The 22,016-nt window shown below is 33.8% G+C and overlaps 1 protein-coding gene across 1 annotated transcript in view; it reads left to right on the plus strand.

The window, feature by feature from the left end:
- The window catches only part of LOC109611688 (uncharacterized), a 400,312-nt gene that overhangs the window by 271,980 nt on the left and 106,316 nt on the right, over positions 1-22,016 (plus strand). Inside the window, exon 2 of the mRNA XM_059129259.1 lies at positions 14,315-14,629. Within this exon, the coding sequence (XP_058985242.1) occupies positions 14,599-14,629 (31 nt within the window). The 5' untranslated portion in view covers positions 14,315-14,598. The remainder of the gene's footprint in view (positions 1-14,314; positions 14,630-22,016) is intronic.

Raw genomic sequence — 22,016 nt, forward strand, 5'->3', positions numbered from 1 at the left:
AAAAAATTTAACAGCTGTCGGAGTGGCTTAGAAACGACAGCAGTCTAAAGTTTGTTGCAGTTTTTTCATCTCACCCTGTATATGTGGTACAATTTTCTCTTTCAAATGCTTTTATAGGTTTATATTAACTACAATTTCTTCAGTTTTATTTCCCAGGCGTGATCCATGTCCTCTGCTAAGAACTCAATTCCCCTGAATCTAATTCGAACACAAACTTTGTATGCCAGAATCAATTCTAAATCATTTATGAGCTGACAATTTTTGTCACTCTCATATTAAGCCTTGCAGCGGTTTTAGATAGATATAAACGACACCTATGCCATACCTTGCCAACGGCTGGAATCATTTCGTTTTTATATTCTCTCTATAAAAATGTCTTCATCATCATTTATATCATGTCGGAATACATATAGTACAATAATAAGAACAACAAACAAATATTACCTACAACTAAACACGGCTGCAATTGAAGCTGAGGCATGTGTGAATGTGCATTGAATGTTCGTTCGCTCAGGTGAGGCAACTAACCAACCAGCTGACATTTAAAGGCTCATCAGCAGCAGCAGTACACGTTTCTCCATAGCATTTATGTTGGATGTTTTATTTTCGTTTTTTTTGTGCTCTCCGTCCACATGAAACAGGCCTAAGGCCGGTTATGGTTGCCAATGGTGGTCTGGCCCCGGCTGGATGGGTTCCACGTTTTCTTTTGTTATCAATTTTAGTGTGTGTGTGTTTGTTGTTTTTTCGTTGCTTAGACGAATGGTGTTGAAGCAATTTAGAGCACATGTGCCGTTCGTCGACTTGTGTGTGTGTGTGTTATTGTCGACTGATTTGCTAGGACATTTGCCTGCCTGAAAGTGGTGTTCAAAAAAAACTAGGGGCTATATGCCTACACAAGTATGTGTGTAGCTGCTTGCTTTGTAACAGTCTGTTGGAACGTTGCTGACTATCTGTCTGCGATACAGTCTATGTCGGTATCTTTGTACGTCATGGGTTTTTGTACATGTTTTTCTCTCTCTACCTCTATCTGTGATAAAGTAAGAGGTATATTTTTTGGATCCTTTTTCCCCATTTGTTTTTGTTTTTTCATGGCTAACAACAATAAAGTTTATGTTGTGTTTACAATATCGTTTTAGTAGGAAATTTTTACAACATGTGCTAATATCAACACACATACAAATGTGTTTTTTTTATTTTCTAGGAAATGTGTTTGTGTATTTTCCAATTTTGCATTGATTCAAGAATATCAAGAAAGAGAACTTGTCTTTAATGGTGCAAATATATGTTTATTCGTTAAGACCATAATTGGATCGGATTTGGACAATTGAACACATTTTAAATTATGGAAGACTTACACATACATTCATGCATATATGAAATTTTACGTACATCTATCCCTTTGGGACTTAGCAAAGTTGTAAAAATTGACAATTTCCTACATGTCATTGAACTAATATTTTACTGTATAAAACAACATCACACCATTGTGGATAACATCATTTAAGTAGCTGTTGATTTTGGGTACCTTTATGCGATGTAGTAAACTGACTTTTGTCCATCTTATAACTTGACCTTCCTGGCTAGAAAAATGCAAAATCATATCTTATTTTATTAACGTAGAGCGTTTTTAAAGTTTACACTGAGAAATAACCTAAATATAGAAGACAAGTTCCACCTCTTAGACATTTTTTTTTTTAATTTCTGGATTAAGACTTTAGAAGCCTTGAATTTTAGGAACATAACTTCTTCGGCAATATCATATTGGGGATCTTTATATTATACTTATATTAAACATTTTCTGTCGGCCTAATCGAATAAAATACAAGTAAGGAAAAGTCAAAAATCAGGCGGACAATACGATAACCTACACAAATATGCCTATTTAGTAGAGCTCACGTAACAAAATAATTAATTTCAAGTAGATCATACCACCTATCAAAACGTGGCTTTAGAGCAGTTATAGTTTGGTTTCAGAGGGAACTAATATATAAGAGGCATATGCAATTCTGAATCGATTTTCACTAAATTTGACGGGGACATTTTATGCATGCATGATATCACTTCGAGAAGGATTTTATTAACAAATATATCGGAGCCGAGTTCCATAAAATGGAAACGCACGTCCAGAAATTCATTCCATTTGGGTCGATATTAGCCATTATTTGCACAATAAACCTGAAATCGGGTAAAGGATACGTAAGGGAGCAATATCGATAAATTTGGCGAAGGTATTTCCAAGCCCAATAAGACATCTGGTACCAAATATCATTGCAGTCGGATGCATATTACGAATGCGAGGGACTTAAACACCAAATTGGAGGAAAAAGATATATGGGAGCTGTAGCTATATCTGAAATGATTTTCTTGTGGGGCATATTACGAATGTAAAGGACTTAAAACCCCACATCGGATGAAATATATAAACGGAAGCTATGGCTATATCTGAACCCATTTTAACCGATGTACTTGCTTCTAGACTGAATTCGGTTGGATGTGCCAAAATTCAGCTCATATGGACTGATATTGGGCATTCAGTATACCATTATTCCGAAATCGGATGAATTCTATAGTTATATCTGAACCTATTTTCTCTCTTGCTTCTAGACTAAATACGGTCGGATGTACAAAAATGCTGGACTTTTGGACAGGTATTGGATATTTGTTGCACAAATAACCCAAAATATGGGAGATATATCCAAATCTTAACCGATGAAATTTTGCAGACGTATTTTTAGGCTGTGTCGGATATCTGGTACCAAATATTGTTGTCGAATGCATATTACGAATGTGAGGGACTTAAACACCAACATATATATGGGAGCTAAAGCTATATATGAACCAATTTTCACCAAATTGGGAATATATGGGAGCTATATCCAAATCGTCCGTGGGCCAAACAAATATTGTTTGGAAAATTTCATCTCAATCGGATCATAAATGTGACCTGCATTTTCTGGACCTGGATATATTATATTAATAAAGACATTGGTATGTATAATTTGAAGAGAATCCACTGCTTATTTCGTGTTTTATGATCGTTTTGATTATTCTATCTACCATATTCGCAATAAGTAAGCAAAGGCTATAGTCGTGCGGGCCGACCATGTGATACCCTACAACTCTACAATATGTTAGAAGCTCCCTTATGTCTAAATCAATTTTGGAACGTTTCGATTTTGAAATTATGTCATAGAGCGTTGCCCAGATATTATCCTTAGCATTTTGACCAGGGACATTTGTCCTATATCTACGCACTCCGTCCATTTTACAGGTAAATATAATTCAATGGACATCCAAAATGCAGGACTTCTTCCCGGTCCTTAACTCTCTTCTCATGCAAACATCCGTGTCGATTTGTTTCAATTGTGTGATCAGGAATTTCTTCTGCTTTTGGCTTTGCGATCATATCCAAAAGCGAGAGGCCCCTCTGTATCTCCAAATTTACACTCATCTATATGATTTGCTTGTTTACGATATTTGGCTATATTCGTCAACGAAATCAGCATAAAAAGCTAGAAGTTCGCCTTTTTGTGTATTTTGGATATCGCCTGAGAGTTATTTTCAGCGTTTTGGATTGAATGGAAATGTTGGTATTTTTTCCATTCTACTCGCTGTCCTAAACTCTTACTTCATGCGAAATTTCGTGTCCTTTGCTTTCCATTTGTAACCTTTAGAACGGCTGCAAAATCAGGAACATTTTTAGTTGTTGGTCCATTTCAACCTCTAAATATATTACGAACGTCTTTGAAAAAAATAGGCTTAGCACTTCTGAGCCTAACCCTACCCTTGTGAAACTTTTCGTGAGGATCGGGCGATGATTGCAATTTGTATATAATAACCCCAACCTGTGTTGTAAGGTGAAAAAATTAAAAAAAAATATGAGAAACAAATAAGTAAATTCACATAATACTCCAACGTATATATTAACATCATTACTGGCGTTTTTTTACGCGAATTATTCGAATAATTCTTTTATACCAAGAGGGCATTCTAAATTGACAAAATTTGTCAAAATCGATACAGCCATTCTTGAGATATATGCATTCTAGCAAAATCTCCTTCATTTGTACATACATATTGTATATATTACGCGATATATCCGATATATTTACAATCGGCATTTACATAACGGTCAGAATTGACCTGTTCGTCTATTTGTGATTTGGCCAGGATTAAAAATAATTGCGTTTTAATGGAAATTTGACTTTTATTTAACACCAATATTATGGTCTATTTCACACACTAAATATTACCCGATGACCATCAAAATTGGAAGGCTCCTGCCCAGCCCTAAGCTCTAGCCCCATGCTAACTTCCGCGTCGATTGGTCTATAATTCCGACTTGTAAAGCAACTACAAAATCAGGAAATTTTTAAGTTTTTGGACCATTTCAACCTTTAAATATTATGCGATCATCTCCAAAAAATAGGCTTCTATTCTGGCCCTAGCCCCACCTCCATTCTAAATTTCGTGAAGATCGGTGCGTAATTGCGACCTGTAGAGTGATTACAAATTAACGTGGACAGACGGACATATTTCCATAGCTAGATCGACTCAGCTTGTCGAGATAGGAAGATCCATATATACTTTCCTATGTGGGAAACCAATATTTCAAGGTGTTACATATTTTTTGGCCCAATCAAACTCATAATACTCCCCACAAAAAGTGTTGTAGGGGTTGTAGGGTATTGACAGAAATATTGGGATGTGCGAAATTTAAAGAAAAACGAACTCTCATTTCACATTTTGTAAGAGTTATAGTTATTCACAGTTTTGACCTTTTATAGGGGAGGTTCTTGATTGAGTGGGCCGTTATTGTCCATTTTCACACTTGACCTAGAACTGATAAAAATATTAGGATTTGCAAAGTTTGCGCAAAATTGATCTTATTTTGTGAGAGAAATTCTTTTCTGAAAATTTTGATATCTTGGGGAGAAGTATCAGAATGAGTGGACCAAACTCAATCTAAGACACTCTCTTCGAGAGTTATTGTATGCACTAGTCAGATAGACGGACATACGAGCACCCCTAGATCGACCCTAAGTGTCTGAAACGGATTCGGTCCAGAGAGGTCAAAATCCGTTATTTCAATGAGGCACGTTTTGGCCGTATCAAATAATATAAACCCGATGTAGTCATATGGCTAGTAAATAATAGGAGCTCAAAATATCAAAATTCGACTAATTAAATGAAAAATATAACTAAAATGTAAAAAATATTTGAAATCGGTGTTTGCTTTATAAAGGAACTATTCCTAAAAGTGGACCGTCATGGCTCTTTTTTAACTAATGAAGTAATCTAAGACTCGTACGTATAGTGGATTATATCGCTTTATATTTCGCCAAACCCCCATTTATCTAGTACATATCAGAACCCTAGCCAGCCTCGACTCTTTGATATTGGCATCCCCATAATGACTTGTTCTATCCAAAACGTCAGAATTTTATTTCAAATATTAGTAATAAGTTTAGTAATTAGTAATAAGTTTATAGATGAGACTTCCTAACTATTTTTTTGTGTTTTGTATCCCTATAAAGAATCACTTTTATTCCAATGCTTGGACTGAATGAATAATCATATAACCTTCCATGGGAAAAACAAAACAACATCTCAACTGAGAATGTTTATCGATTTTTCACAAAAGCTAAAATAAAAGCAAAAACCAAATAAATAAAAATTCTACTAACCAGTCAAGCCTAATTGCAAATTCTATTGTTTTTTCGGTTGAATTTCTCGGACTGGACAGAATGGTAAAGCTGCAGTGCATTTGTAATACTCAATACACAGACTTTTGTTTACACCCTCTTGCCGAAGTAAAATAAATGAAAAAAAACAAAAGTTCAACAGAGAAAAAGTTTACCTTAAGTAAACCTCAACAAATACACCGAAGGTACACACACACAAACACACACAAATACTTTAACCGTATTCAGACATCAACCAACAGTTTTAAGGATTTTCCAAGGCCTGAAACATAAACACGTACAATTATCATTTGTACGGCTCTTTTGGGCTTCCCAAAGGTCTGCACACTAACACACCCACATAAATTTTACAAAGAGGACAGAGGATCTGCTGAAAGCCCACACTTCAACGATAAGCGGCCAGCAGCAGTAGCAGTTCTAACCCAACAATTTGGAGGGCAAATGCTTATGCTTAGAAACAACAAAAGCAAACCAAGACTACTTGTATTTCGGATAAGAGAGTAAAATGTTACTGTTGTTGCTGCCGTTGTTCCACTTGTTCTTGTTTATGGCCTCAGAAAAAAAAAAACAAAACAGAACTGGCTGAGTGTTTTATTTTCTCAACCGACTAAATGTAGGCCTTTTACCTTTTTCCACAAAGTGACGGTGGTGGTCATTTGAAATGGTACCAACTTTTGGAATGTTCAGGGCTCTTGAGTGCCAGACCAGAATTCGAGCAAAGCAAACGAATTTCAACTGAAAATATTTGAACACAAATGATGTTGAGCTCTCTAATGATGACATTTTAAATGTTTAAATTAAAAGTGAAGTAGAAGGAAGTAGCAAACACTAAATTTTGGGATTTGGATTTTAAAATAGAAGTAGAATTATCTTCACCCCCTCACATGGCTAGATAATGAACAGAGGTAAGGGACTATAAAATTTTGTTACGTTCATTTCCAGCACCATTTTATGGTTGAATTCACAAAAGGTTTACCATAAAAAGGGGTTTTAAGGCTAATGGATATTTCATGTTTATTAAAATTTATTTGCACAAGAACTCAATTAATTATGCCAATGAAGTTTTTTTCCTCTCTTCACTATACCCAAATGTATATATATAACTTTTAGCTTTAGAGTCGTAAGTTATAAAAGTGTAAAAGGTATTTAATTATTATAATAAAATTTTTATGCTACATCGTGGTAGTCTTGTGAATTTTATAATATTCAGTATATTAATATTTTGATGTTATATTGCGTAAATGAATAATTTATATTAACAATTATACTCTCACATTTATTACTTCATCTATTCTATTGATTGAAAATATTTTAGGCCAGAGGTGGCATTTTTGCACACACTCTGTAAACATCAGGACTCCTACGACGAAGCTGAACAAATTAGTCTGGTTCTAAGAAAAATAACACGACACTAGTTTTTATACCCTACACCACATAGTGGTAAGGGTATTATGTCTGTGTGCATTTGTTTTTAACAGGGAGAAGGAAGCAAGATAGATCCATAGTTACTTTTGAGGATCTTCATAGAATCACTTTCTGAGTCGATTTATGCATGCCAGTCCGTCCTTCCGTCAGATTTAGATAAGCTTTCGTGTAAAATGTGCACCAAATGGTCAATATCCTTCCAAATTTTGGTACATCCGACCGAATTCAGTATAAAAGCAAGAATATTGAATTCGGAGAAAATCGGTTCAGATAAAGCATATAAATGTTTCATCCGATTTGGTGTTCAAGTCCCTCATATTCGTAACATATATTCCACAACAATGATATTTGGTAACAGATAATATATAGAGCTCGGGAATAACCTTGCGAATTTTATCAAGAACGGCTAAGATTTGAATATAGCTCCCATATATATCCTTAATCCGATTTCAGGTTTATTGTGCAACAAATGGCTAATATCATTGCAAATGGAGTAAATTTCGGCACGAACGTTTCCATTTTGTGGAACTCGGCTCCGATATATATTGTTATACCTTCAGCCATAGGGCTAGAGAGGGTATATATCATTTGATAGGGTCAAAACGTACCTTGTCGAAAAAAAACAGTTTTAGACCCTAGGTCTCTTTGGACCAAATCCGTTTCAGGACATTTGTAGTCGATCCCGCGATGTCCGTCCGTCCGTCTGTCTGTCAACCATCGTAATATTTTTGTAAAACTTAGATCGAGTTCGGAGATGCTCAATATTGGTCCACTCTTTCTGGTACCTCCCCCACAAAAGATCGAAATTTTCAAAATATATATTTTCTGCACAGAAAGATAACCGATAATGCGATTTTGCTCCAACTTTGCTAATACTTGCGTCAGTTCTAGGTAAAATTCAAAAATGGATAATATCGGTCCACTCTATCAAGTACCTCCCCCACAAAGGGTAAAATTTTAAATTATTATAATAACTCTTATAAAATGTGCTGTAAGAGTCCGATTGTCTTCAAATTTCACACATCCCAATATCTATATTAACCCAAGGTCTGATGTTAAGATGGAATATATCGGTCTACTCCTTAAGGTACGTCTCCCCAAAAGGTCAAAATGTTCAAAAAAAAATCTTTTTCTGCACAGAAAGAGAAGCTATGATCCGATTTTGCTCCAACTTTGCAAATCCTGACATTTGCCTCAGTTCTCAGTCAGGTGCAGCAAGGGATAATATCAGTTTACTCCATCAAGTGCCTCTTCCACAATAGGTCAAAATTTTGAATAATTATAACTCTTATAAAATGTGATGTTAGAATCCAAATGCCTTTAAAATTGCACACATCCCAATATTTTTATAAAATCAAGATCTGGTGTTAAGATGGAATATATCGGTCCACTCCTTCTGGTACTTCCCCCACAAAAGGTCGAAATTTTGAATATCCTTAAAGCTCATAAAACGCAAAATTTACATCCGATTCTATTTAGATGGACACATCTGAATATTTCCATCAACACAGGATCTGTTATAAAAACGGTAGAGATCAGACCATTCCTTCGGGTACCTCCCCTACAAAGGGTCAACATTTTGATTATCCATGAAGGTCATAAAACGCGATATAAGCATTAGGTTCTTTTTATATTCCACACATCCCATTATTTCCACTAACACAAGATCTGTTGTAATGATGGGGTATTTCGATCCACTCCTTCTGGGACCTCTCCCACAAAGGTTCAAAATTGTGAATATCAATGAAGCTCATAAAAACGAAATTAACATCCGATTCCATTCCAGACTTGGTACATCTCAATATTTCCATCAACACAAGATCTGTTATAATGATGGTAGAGATCAGACCATTTCTTTTGATACCTGCCAACATAGGGTTCAAGATTTTTTAAAACAAAACGTTCAAAGAAAGCGAAATAAGCATCCACCTCGCCTCAAAATTCACACATACTTGTATCTCGCCCACAAAGGGTTACAATTTTCAATATTTCTACCTGTCATAACTTGCGAAACAAGTCAGCGATTTTTAACAAACTTGCTATATCTAAATGTTTCTCTCAACAAGAACCCTGATATGAATATGTAAATTATGATTTCTTATAAATTTTGTGTGGATTTGATGAAGCATGCAAATGAAATATTTCCGTCGACTATACCTGTTACCTTACACACATATTAACATTTTCTAAAAATTATCAGATCTGTTATGTAAAGTGAAGTGAATATTTATGTCGTAATTTTTAGGTCAAATACGAAATAGGCAATATTGGCCCATTCCCTCAGAACCCGCTCCATTCCCTTAGAACCCACACAGTTTGAATAATCATAACAGAAGACAATATATATTCAAATAATAGTACAATGACTGTCGGCAGAACCGATTGATACTTTTTAACTCATTTTAATATAATCCTTCTCGAAGTTATATCATGCGCTCTATAGCAATGTTATTTGGTATAAAAGATTAAAATTTCTTAGTCAAATGTAGAGAAAATCGATTCAGAATTGGATATGCCTCCCATATATTAGTCCCCTCTAAAACCAAATTATGACTTCTCTAAAGCCAAATGTTGATAGGTGGTATGAACTACATCAAATAAACTCTTTTGTTACAGGAGCTCTACTAAATATGCATAGTGTTGTAGGGTGTTATATAGTCTTAACGTCCCGACCTTTTCTTACTTGTTTTATGAAATTTTTAACGTATTTAAGCAAAGGTCATTTGTTAATGGATATTTTATAATGTTTCTCTTTCGGGTGGAGCCAAATGTTGATATTTTTGTAGAAGGTAGTGGTCAACAGCCGAACGAGGAGACGCAAGTGGCTCAACTACCTTTAAAAATCCTGAAATGGATTTCGTCCAAAGAAATGTGACATATTTTGGCCCTTTAAATGATAGTTATATGCCTGAGGATATATATTTCTATACCCTACACCACAGGGTATTATGTATTTGTGCATTTGTTTTTAACAGGCAAAAGGAAACGAGATAGACCCATAGTTCCCTTTGATGATCTGCATACACGCAGAGAAAAAATATAGTTGAACATTTTCACTGCAATCACTAAATATTTGCTACAATCATACAATTGTTCCCTCAAACATGTTTTTATTGGTTTCAACCACATCATTATTTTCACAATAAAAACCTGATCAATATTTTGTAGCAAAAATGTTTTTCATTAAAAAATCTGCAGTATGGTTGCTTTGAACAATCATACAATTATCAGAGGAACTATTTAATAGTTGCTGATACAATAATTGTTTACATTAATAAAATATTTTATGGTTACATACCATTTACATAGTTGTAAGCAATAATACTATGGTCGATTTTTTTATCCATAATGTAATTATCAGAATCTTACTAACATTAAACATGACATGATTAGATGGAATAATAACATTGTCATTTCGTATGTTGCTGTAAAGCTCCCACGATGCTTTCTTCAGTTCATATTCGGCAACATTCGAAGTCGTTCGTACTAGTTTATAAATAAACGGGTATTGTGAAATAAAAGTGTTTTTCATAGTTTTTAGTTTAACTTTTATATGTGTCATCCTACACTTTAATGTAATATATACATATATTAGTTTAAGAAAATCTAAATTATAGAAATTCAGAAAATGTTTGCATTTCTTACAAAATGTCTGATTTTCTATTAAATATCCCGACAATGTAATTCGGTGACAACAATAAGATTTTTTATGCAATCATAACATGTTTCCTACAATACACTATGTTGTTGTATTTTCATGCATATTTTGTGTATGCATTGGAATGCAATAATATCATTTTTGAAATTAATAACGATATTTTTATGGCAACCATGTTATGTTTGTTGTCAACAAATAATTCTGCATTTTCAAACATACATGCATACATACGCATTTCTTGGTGAGAGTCCCGTTAAATATTTTTTTTTTTTTTTTTTGCTTGCCAAAAAAGAACTGAATTTACGTCAATTGTTCTGTTCTGTTTGTGCGAGAAAGTTGTGCGTCTAACAAAATCAAAAAATGAAAGGTTTAAAATTTATAAAATTTTTTTTGATGACAAAAAGAAATAATTTGTGTAACATTTGACGGAGATAACAATTACCAATTGTTCCTAGATGAAGGTAAATATAAGAAATTTGATAAAACAAACACAAAGTGTGCAAACAATTTTGATGTTTATTTATGTAATTATGTTTGTTTGTTTTTATTGCAGTTCGAAAAAGCTACAGTTTAGGATATGTTAATGTAAAGGTTTCAAGATAAAACCAAGCCATTTTCGGATTTTGTTAAACAGTTTATTGGATCTACTGATTTTATTCTAGACATTAAGCTGTCAAGTAAGTATTAATTAAAAGAAACAAATTTATTTTTAATTGTAGAATTTTATATTTTCTTACTTCTAATTTTCTCAGGTATTGACGTTTGTGTATCCAATACGGACTCTGCATTTGAAAGTGAATCTATAGATTCGCCATCAGCAGAACATTTCGCAGCTGCTCATCAAGCAATATCCTGCATTGGAGAAGAAACATTTTTAAATTCCTCCCAAGACATAATTGTTTTCACCAGTGTGGACAATTTGCAAAGTCTTCCATCAAAGCAGGTAAGTCTTTTCTTTAAATATGATTTTCATTTTAAGTACTTTAGTACATATTCTTATTAAATATAGTAGAAATAGTGAGTTCCTATATTTCAACAATATATTTCTTTAGGAAATTAGCGCAATCCATGATGTTAACCAATTCTTAAATGTTAAAACGTTGGAAAATAAGGACCGCATTAAAATTGCAAAGACTTCAATGGAATTTATTATAAATAAAACCACAAACAGACAGTATGTATGTTTCTGTATCTAAAGAAAATAAGTTATTGAATTGATTTGACGTACAATGTATGTATTTTATATAATAAAATAAAATATATTTTAAATAAATAATGCATTTTATTCACAGGTACTTTAATGCATGTAACCATATTACGTTTACCTGTATTATAACATGGTTAGACAGTATGGTTACATTGAACTATAACATGGTTACTTTGTAGCCATAGTACGATTGTTTATCTACCATAATATTATAAACTAGGACCATACTATGATTATTTTGAAAAATATTATGTTTATACTGAAACCACAGTATGGTTTCCCATGACCATGGTATGATTAGTTGAAGAACAATAAATGGTTGGGAACAACCATTACATGGTTAGTTGGGAACCACAGTGTTTTTGAAAGAGAACAATAATTATTTTTACGGTGACCATTATATTGTTAAAATTTTAAATTTTATGCCAAAAATGTTATGTATGTACTATGGTTGCTTCAACCAGGTACTATGTTTGCTGCAGCCATATCCCTACCATAACATTATGCTCTTCGAATATAGTTGCTGCAACCATAATCCTTCTCTGCGTGTAGAATCACTTTCTGAGTTGATTTATGCATGCCAGTCCGTCCGTCCGTCTATCCATGTATTCTTGTGAACAAAATGCAGGTCGCATTTATTATCCGATTGAGATGAAACTTTCCAAACAACGAACCATAACCCAAGGACGAACCCTTTTTAAATTGGAGATAATCGGTAAAAATTTAGATATAGCTCCCATATATATCATCGTCCGATTTGCCCTTTATTGTGCACCAAACATATGGAATGTATCAGCCCAATTGTATGGAATTTTGCACATACAGGCCTGAAAATAAGTATGCCAAATTTGATCGAAATCGGTTCAGATATAGCTATAGCTGCCATATATATTGTTCATCCGAATTGTTATTTTTGTCCTCCGTAGCTGTAATATGCACTCTGTAACAACAATATTTGGGGAAATATATCAAATGCAGCTCAGAAATACCTTTGCTAAATTTTATCGAGATCGGTTCAGATTTGGATATAGCTCCCACACATAACATCGTCCGATTTACTTTTTATTGTACACCAAACAAATCGGATGGAATTTGGCACATACGACCGAATTGAGTCTAGAAGGTAGTATGCCAAATTTGATCGAAATCGGTTCAGATATGCCTATAGCTCCCATATATATTGTTCATCCGATTTGTTGTATGGGATACCCACAGCCGTAATATGCACTCCGTAACAACAATATTCAGGGAAATATGTCAAATACAGCTCAGAAAAATCTTTGCCAAATTTTATCGAGATCGGTTCAGATTTGCATATAGCTCCCATATATATTTTTATCTGATTTTAAATTAATCTTGCATCAAATAGGCAATACAAGTCCGAACTTAAAAGATACAAATGCTTCGGCATATTTAGTCCTTTGAATTTTAAATTACAATTATAATCATAGGGTGTATAATTGTATTGAAATTTAAAATGAATAAAAAAGATTTAAAAAAAGATTGAATTCTGCCATAAAAACTTTACTTTCTTTACTGGTTTTTCCATTGATCAGTTTTATAAGCCAGTTAGTCTGTTGTTAGTAAACGAACTGGGAGAGTCCATAATAAGATGATTTAATATATATTCCATCTGAGACAGTTTTTGAACTATGGGCTCAGTGAGCCTATATCCAGTTGTGCTGAGGGGTCAGTGAATCCGTATCTGACATTATTTTTATACTTGTTAAATCTAACATTTGACATAAGATAAAAATCCCCTTCATAAAACTTTAAAAACTATGTGACGAACTTTAACTGCGGATTTATGTACTACCACCTTCACTATAGTAAGAAACAACAACAAAAGCACAAACATTTTGAAACATATAGTCATTACTGTTTCACATAAGAGTATACAAATTTTGCATAATATATTACACTTGGCAAACTTGTGCCAGCCGGCAGAATACAACATATTTTATAACGTTCATTTGTCTAGCAACACAAGCCGTTGTTGTGCTGCGACAAGGACAACGTCGTCACTGGCAGCAGTTGTTGCAGTGTTGACATAAAGCATATCCAGACGCATTATTCAAAATGTATAAACAGGCTACAAAAAAGCATAAACAAAAACAGCCAAAAAATAGTTCAACTAGAAGTCAGCCAAAAGTATTAAACAAAACGAAAAAAAAAATAGCAAAAACATTTTGTTTCATTCGAACAACATCTACCTTATTTGCTTTCCATAGAAAAAAGAAAACAATTTTGAAAGTTTTTTTTGCCTACAAATCTGTTTCACATTTTTATCCTTTCTTCTCTCTCTCCATTTCTTTGCAGGTGTTGCTGTTCGGTTCGGTTTTGTGTAAACGAATGTAAATGTCCAAAAATTATCATAAATCTTTAACAACATCTGCGTATTTTGCGTTCTCTATCTGTGTCTTTGTGTGTGTGTGTGTGAGTCTCTCTATTGTGTGAAAGCGTGTGTTCGGTTTATCCTTATCTGTGCAATAAAAAAATAATTAATTTCTAAAAAAAGTTATAAAAATATTAATATATCAACACCAACTACAAATAGTGTTACCACAAGCAAACTACAACAAATTTACTACGCAAAAACAACAATGTTGGCCTTTCATAATGAACATATAGCCAGTAAGTATTAAACTTTTTCTATGTTTCTAGAGTATCGTTGATTTGATTTTGGTCCTTTTTACACGAAGTAGTTTCCATAAAATATTGGCGTATTCTCTCTATTATAAAGTTATTCAAGATAGTGATTGTAAATGACATCTTTAAGTATGTACAAGTATTTTAATGCCATGCCCCCTATTTTAATTGTCCTCCGCATTTCACCATATATTTATATATCTATTTTTTGAGAGTTTGGAATACGGTGGAATAATCTAATAATTATTATCAATATATCTGAAACCAACATATTTTCATGTGGACAGTTTTGAATTTTAAGGAGAGGTAAGACAAATAGTTCGCTCTTGACATAAGTCTAATAAAAATAATGCCACGGACCAAATTTGGTCTTCGTTTGAGAACATGGGTTAATAATTTTGTATTTAATCAATCTTATATTTATTGAAAAAATGTACCTCTTTTGAGGGAAGAACCAGAAAGAAATGGGCCGATAAACCATATTTTCACATCGGATCACATCGGATATATGACCTTTTCTTCCCTTTGCTCATCTGACCTATTCTCCAAATATTGAAATGCGCAATATTTGAGCGAAATCGGACAACTATATAGCGATTCTTACAATAAATTATAGATTCAACAACCACTAAACACATTTGTCTGCAAACTTTTAAATATACTACAGAATTGGCTGAAAGCAATATAAGTTATATACATTTTTGAAATTTCACTTGGAACTGGGAATATAACATCAAAACCTGAGGTGCATCCAAAAAATTTTGTATCCACATATCTTTTGATCGATTACAGATAAAGGCTTCACGTTTGGACAGTGTAACGGAATTTGGCACAAAAATAATTTTGATAAATAACATTGAAATCGGCTAAGATTTTGATATAGCTCCCATATACAGGATGAGATAAAAAAAAACTGCAACAAAGTCAAACGGCATAATTTTCATTTTTTTTTTAGTTTTATTGAATGCAAGCGAAAAATGTCGGAAATAATATCAAATTTTAGAATAAGTTTAGATTTATTCGAATTGGTCAACTCTGGCACGAATTATGGCCTTCAAACGGCCAATGTCACACGCTGAACGAATGTTACTCTGCGGTATTTTGGCCCATTTCTGGCGAAGCGCTTGCTTGAGGTGATCGACACTTTGGTATTATTTAGTGCCAACCTTGCTTTCCAAATTACTCCAGACACAATAGTCGCACGGATTGGTATCCGCAGGTTTTGGTGGCCATTGTGCGCAGGTTTTGGTGGCCAAATAAAGCGAAGAACCTAATTTTTTAACAATTCTTGGGTGGCGCGTGCTAAGTCCTGTTGGAATGTCCAAAGTCTGCGTCCAAAACGTTTGCGTGCCCAAGGCATTAATACACCCTCCAAAATATTTTCGCGATAACAATCGGCATTTATTCTGATGCCACGGTGGATTAATACGAGCGGATAGCGACCATCGGCTATTATGGCGGCCCACACCATCACCATGGCCGGCGCTTGAGTTTTGGTGGCCAACCGAAGGTGCACATTTTCAGCTGACTTCTTTGGCAAATAAACACGACCATTTTGTTTGTTTACAAACTGCTGAACAACGAATGTTTTCTCTTCGGAGAATACCAAATTCGGCAGTTCACCACTTTCGGGCAAGCGAAGCAACTCTTTAGCTCTTATGAGTCTTTTTTCTTTTTGTTGCGGTGTAAGTTCTTGCACTTTTTGGAATTGCAATGAAATTACCCCGAGCTCATTTTTCAATATTTGCCGAATGGAGCGATGGTACGAGACACCAAAGATTTATTCACATATAAATGCTGGAGTGCTGTATCGATAACCACTTATGGTTTTCCAGCCAAATATAAAGAAATCACACTATCACGAATAATTTTTTTTTCTGGAAAATTCTTACTAAAATGCTTTTGTACAATAAGCTGTAACTGGAATAATTTTAACAGGTTTTGGATGAGTGGCTTAGAAATGACAGCAGTCTGAAGTTGGTTGCAGTTTTTTTCATCTCACCCTGTACACTTCCCTATGTTGGAAACCAATATTTCGAGTTGTTACATAATTTTTGGCCCTATCAAACTTATAATAACCCCAACACACAGTGTTGTAAGATATAAAAATACCAATGTTACAAAATTTAGTACCAATGTAGGTCATTTTTAAAGGTAATTCATCTCGCATGAAGTGTGACCGTCATCTTGATTTTGTGTATTGTGGAAGTCTCAACTCAGACTCAATTTCCAGCCAAATTGATTCATCGAAAAAAATATTCAATGCAAGTTCAGGTTTTCGTATAGGACCTATTTATATGTATGTCCTGATTTACGATTTTTTGAGGGTTTCGGCCGAGATTTCCTACCGAACTAATGTACCATTTTGAATTCTTAGTTGATAGTTTAACTTCTACTTATTCAATGTAGGGCAAGTGCGCCTAAGGTCGGCATGTCCCAGTAGTCGGCAGTTTTGAAATTTAAATTTAAATAAGTAAGAATAGAATTGACCAAATAATGAAATAATTGCAAAAAACGTCAACAGTGTTCTCTGCTCTCTTTCTTTAAAAAAAAAAATAGCTCCGATCATTTATTACGAGAGAATAACGGTTTTCGTCAGTGAGTGTCTTCCAACGCATGCGATAGTGCTTGTTTCTAAAGAAAAAATTAGTGGTCGATTTAAGTAAATTAAATGTAATACTTTTGGAATCAGAAATATTTTATTAAAGTAAATAACAGTCTAAAGATCATTTTATAATTTAAAATATTTACAAATCAAGCATTTTTCTTCTATATTAGGAACAGAAAAAAAGAGATTTGCCAGTAGTCGGCAGGGGTTGCCGATTACTAGAAAAATATAATTTTTGAACAATTTCACCAAACCTTGAGAAAACTATTAAACATTTATCCAAAAACTACATAAATAAAAAAATATTTTTGTGTCTGCAGTTGTTTTTATTTGTGCTTTTTGACCAACTTTTCTTAATTAAGTAGGTTTTTTAAATCAGCGATTTGACGTTTTAGATAGCGGTGGCATTTTTGAAGAAAGGAAAGAGATCAATTCACAAATTCCAAATATAAGAAAGGTATTTTTTTCTTTTTTATTTAATCTCATTTTTATTTTAATTGAAAATCCATACGTTACTGAAGGTAACCATACTATTCTTGATTCTCTACCTATATTTAGTTTAGAAATTAATTAATTGAACTGTGAATTAGTAATATAGCATTGTTTTATACTATTAGAAATACAAAAAATACAAAATAATACTTTTTTTTTACTGAAATACTATATGCCGACTACTGGCAAATAGACATGCCGAGCATTGGAAAATGGTGCCGACTGGCAAAAAAAAACTACTATTTTAGTAAAATTGCAAATTTTGCCAATTTAATAAAAACAAATTCAATTGCTGTTTATTATTTCGAAAACTAAACAAAATTTGGAATCTGAACAACTTTATTTTTCTGCAATTGATTGACAATTCACTCAGAATGTTGAAAGATTGAAACATTGAAAATTCTAAAAGTGCCGACTACTGGTACACTTACCCTATCACAAATCAAAAAAAAAAAAAAACACAATTTTCATTCTAAGCAAAGGAAATTTTTCTCCCTTGATTTTCTGTAACTGAAACAATTTTGTAAAATCACAATCATGTAAAAATAAAAGAATAATATAAAAAATGTCTTGAAATCTTAAACTGAATATCTTAAGGATGCATGAGTAATTAGGAAGATTTCATAGTCGTTTTTATAATTTTGAAATTATTATTTAAATGAAAGATGACAAGAAGGAAGAACTCGAAAAAATGGAAAGTGGATACGATTTTGCCTGAATTCTACACACAAAAAAGAATTTACTCAATTTCAACATATGTTTTATTCTAAATCTCACAAAACAGAGTGACACAAAATTCGTACTCATTTTGTAATTTTGTTATTTTAATAATATTTATTCATTAAAGCAGCCAAAGATTCTGATTCGAAAAATCGAAGTCGAGTGATTATCTTCCTATCGTATTCATTTTCGAGTGAATTAGAAAAAGCTTTCCATTTATTCATACCAATAATTTCCAAGGAGTTTTTTTTATTAATTTCGAAACCAACCATCCAATTCAATTCACATAATCTTAGCCCAAGCTGAAATAATCATTTTTCGAGAGACTTCGTATTTTTATTACCATTCTAGAAAAAAATAACAATTTAAGATAATGGTTAACAAATGTTGTACGCCTCATAAACTACGAAATAGCCAAAGAAAAGAACTTAAATTTCTTCTTCGTTTTGCAATTTTAACACCAATGTTCTTTTAATATCCAATTTCTTTTTTTCGTTCCCCAATTTATTGCCAAGCCAACAAACAGCTTTATTTTTAGCTTCTCTCAAATAATTTAATTCTTGGCTTAGTAAATTTACTCACGGAATTTACTCAACTATTACACATGAAGTTTACAGGATATTCATTGTGTTGAGAGGACAGAGACAGAGGGATCTAAAGGAAAAATGAAATTCCTAACCCTCGACGAGTAGCAGCAGTCCAGACGAGATACCCCTTGCTGGTTAATGGCCACAAATGTTGCTACGGTTGGTGGTGAGACAACAACTATAACTACTACAACAATTGGTGTTCCTGCTGTGAGTCTTCTACCTCCATTTAACAGTAGTTGGTGTTGTTGTTGCTGCTAGTTGGGTTATACTAACGGCCATAGTTGGGCCACTTGCGTTTGTTTTCGTTGGCGGTTGTTAACTGAAGGCTTTTAAGTGTAATTGCCGTACCCCAAGTGTATATAACGAGCATTATTTTTATGCATTTGCCAGACGCTTTTAACAATATTACTATGTATTCCTCCTGTTCGCTTTCATCATTTTCTTCTCATTTTGCTGTTTGTTTTTATTACCCAATCATAGTTGTTAAAAAATGGATGAACATAAGAGGAAAATCATTTAAAAGTAAAAATATAAACATAAAAAATCCTTTTTAATTTAAATACCCCTACTCACTCCCAGACACACCGCTTTTTGTCTTCATGCTTTTGCTGTTACATAAAAATTTGTGGCACTTTCCATGTCGGTCCATGCATATGTTACCGTTTATCGGTCTATTTGTCCAAGTATTTTTTAAACAAATACTAGTGACATTATTGGATATTTAGATTAAAGTTTCAAAATTCACATAAGAACCTTTAAAAATTTTTGGTAGAAAATAAAAAAAAAATATATATATCTATAACACCCAAATATATCGTTCGTCCGCTTTCATATTTACAAACTTCCTGAGGCGTACTATGACCTTTGTTAACAATAATTTTTTGTAAAAGATACTATGCACAGCCTAGAAGTACCTCCCAAGATTACTCGAATTAGGCACATATACAATTATAGCTCCCAATTAAGATGAAATTTGGATTATGTGATTTAGTTCCGACTAAAAAATATATTGGTATAGAGTGATGAGTGACTGACTGATTAATCATCGCCCAGGCTAAACGATTGAAACTAGAAACAGGAGGAGACCAACATTCCGATCAATGTTGTTGTGTAGGGGTGAGATAAAGTTGGGTTTTTCGAAATTAGTACTAGAAGGGTACTAAGAGGTACCCAGTATTGAGAACACTCTATTGGGCCAACGGATAGAATATGATTTTAGAAAGAGGGTCGCTACAAAAGTTGTTTGGAAATTCGAACCTTAAATGAAAGCATTACATTTGATGCCACTTGGTATTATTTAAACGGATAGAGCTAAAATCTTAATATTTGGTATAAGAATTAAGTTGAAGAAGTATGGTTGATGTAAGGAGGTGGTTTTGGCAATGGGTATTAAGTGTAAGAAGTGTACTAAATGGTACTACTTGTTTTGTACAATTTGATTGGAAAATTAAAAGTTCATATTAGGACCCTTTTTGTGCGGTGGGGTAGACATACAGGGTGAGATAAAACAGATAAAATAGTCGGCCGGGCCGAACTTTCAATATCAAAAAAAAAAAAAATAAATAAATAAATAAATAAATAAATAATAATAATAAATAAAAACATAAACATAAAATCCATTAAAAATTCTGTTAAAAACTTTAAAATACCTAATATCTGAAGGTGCTGATATATGGCAAAACTATGTCTGGGGGTAAAGTGCTCACACAGAACACCTTGTGAAGAATTTCAGACAATTCCATCGGAAAATGTGGCTAAAATCATTAAAAAACCGAATATCGGTGGTACCGTTATATGGGTCCATATCGTGGACCTATATAGGTATTTATCTTCCAAGGGATAAAGTACTCACAAGGAACTACTTGTGTGGATTTTCAGACCATTTCATTGGAAAATGTGCCTAAAATCATTAAAATCATGATATCCTGGACCAATATAGACAATTCTCTTTTAGGGAGTAATATATACTCAATACTATGTACGGTGGAGTGTATAAAAACTGCAACAAAGTCAAACGCCATCATTTTTACATTTTTTTGTAAACGGCTAATGAAACCGTCACATGCTGCACGAATGTTGCTCTGCGGGATTTTGGCCCATTCCCGGCGAAGCGCTTGCTTGAGGTGATCGACACTTTAGTATTTTTTAGTGTCAAACTTGCTTTCCAAAATACTCTAGACGCAATAGTCCAATGGATTGGTATTCGAAGATTTTGTTGGCCATTGTGCGGTGGAAATGAAGGGAGGAACCTCATTTTGTGCTGAGTCCTGTTGGAATGTCCGAATGGACAAAATGTTTGCATGCCCAAGGCTTTAATAAACACTCCAGAATATTTTCGTGATACTATTCGGCATTTATTCTGATGCCAAAGTCGATTAATACAAGCGGAGAGCGACCATTGGCTGTTATGGCGACCCATACCATCACCAATGCCGGCGCTTGAGTTCTGGTGGCCAACATTTTCAGCTGACCTCTTTGGCAAGTAAATGTGATAATTTTGTTTGTTTACAAACTGCTGGACAACGAATATTTTCTCATTGAAAAAAATCAGATTCGGCAGTTCACCACTTTCGGCCAAGCAACTATGTAGCTCTTTTGAATCTATTTTCTTTCTGTTGCGGTGTAAGTTCTTGCACTTTTTGGATCTTCAATGGCTTCAGCCGGGCTCATTTTTCAATATTTGCTGAATGGAATATTACGATATGTTCAGCTCACGAGCCATTTTTCGGCCACTGTGACGCGGGTTTCGATCAAATCGCTTATTTACTTTTCGAATCATTTCTTCTGATGTTGCTTTTTTCTTCCGTCCACTTCCTTGACGTCGGGCTACACTACCACTATCACGGTAACGAGCGATGGTACGAGACACAAAAGATTTATTCACACTTAAATTCTGGAGTGCTCTAACGATAATCACTGGTGGTTTTCCAGCCAATTATAAAAAAATCGCACTATCACGCTT

This window comes from Musca domestica, unplaced genomic scaffold, assembly GCF_030504385.1.
Source record: "Musca domestica strain aabys unplaced genomic scaffold, Musca_domestica.polishedcontigs.V.1.1 6, whole genome shotgun sequence".
Taxonomy (NCBI): domain Eukaryota; kingdom Metazoa; phylum Arthropoda; class Insecta; order Diptera; family Muscidae; genus Musca; species Musca domestica.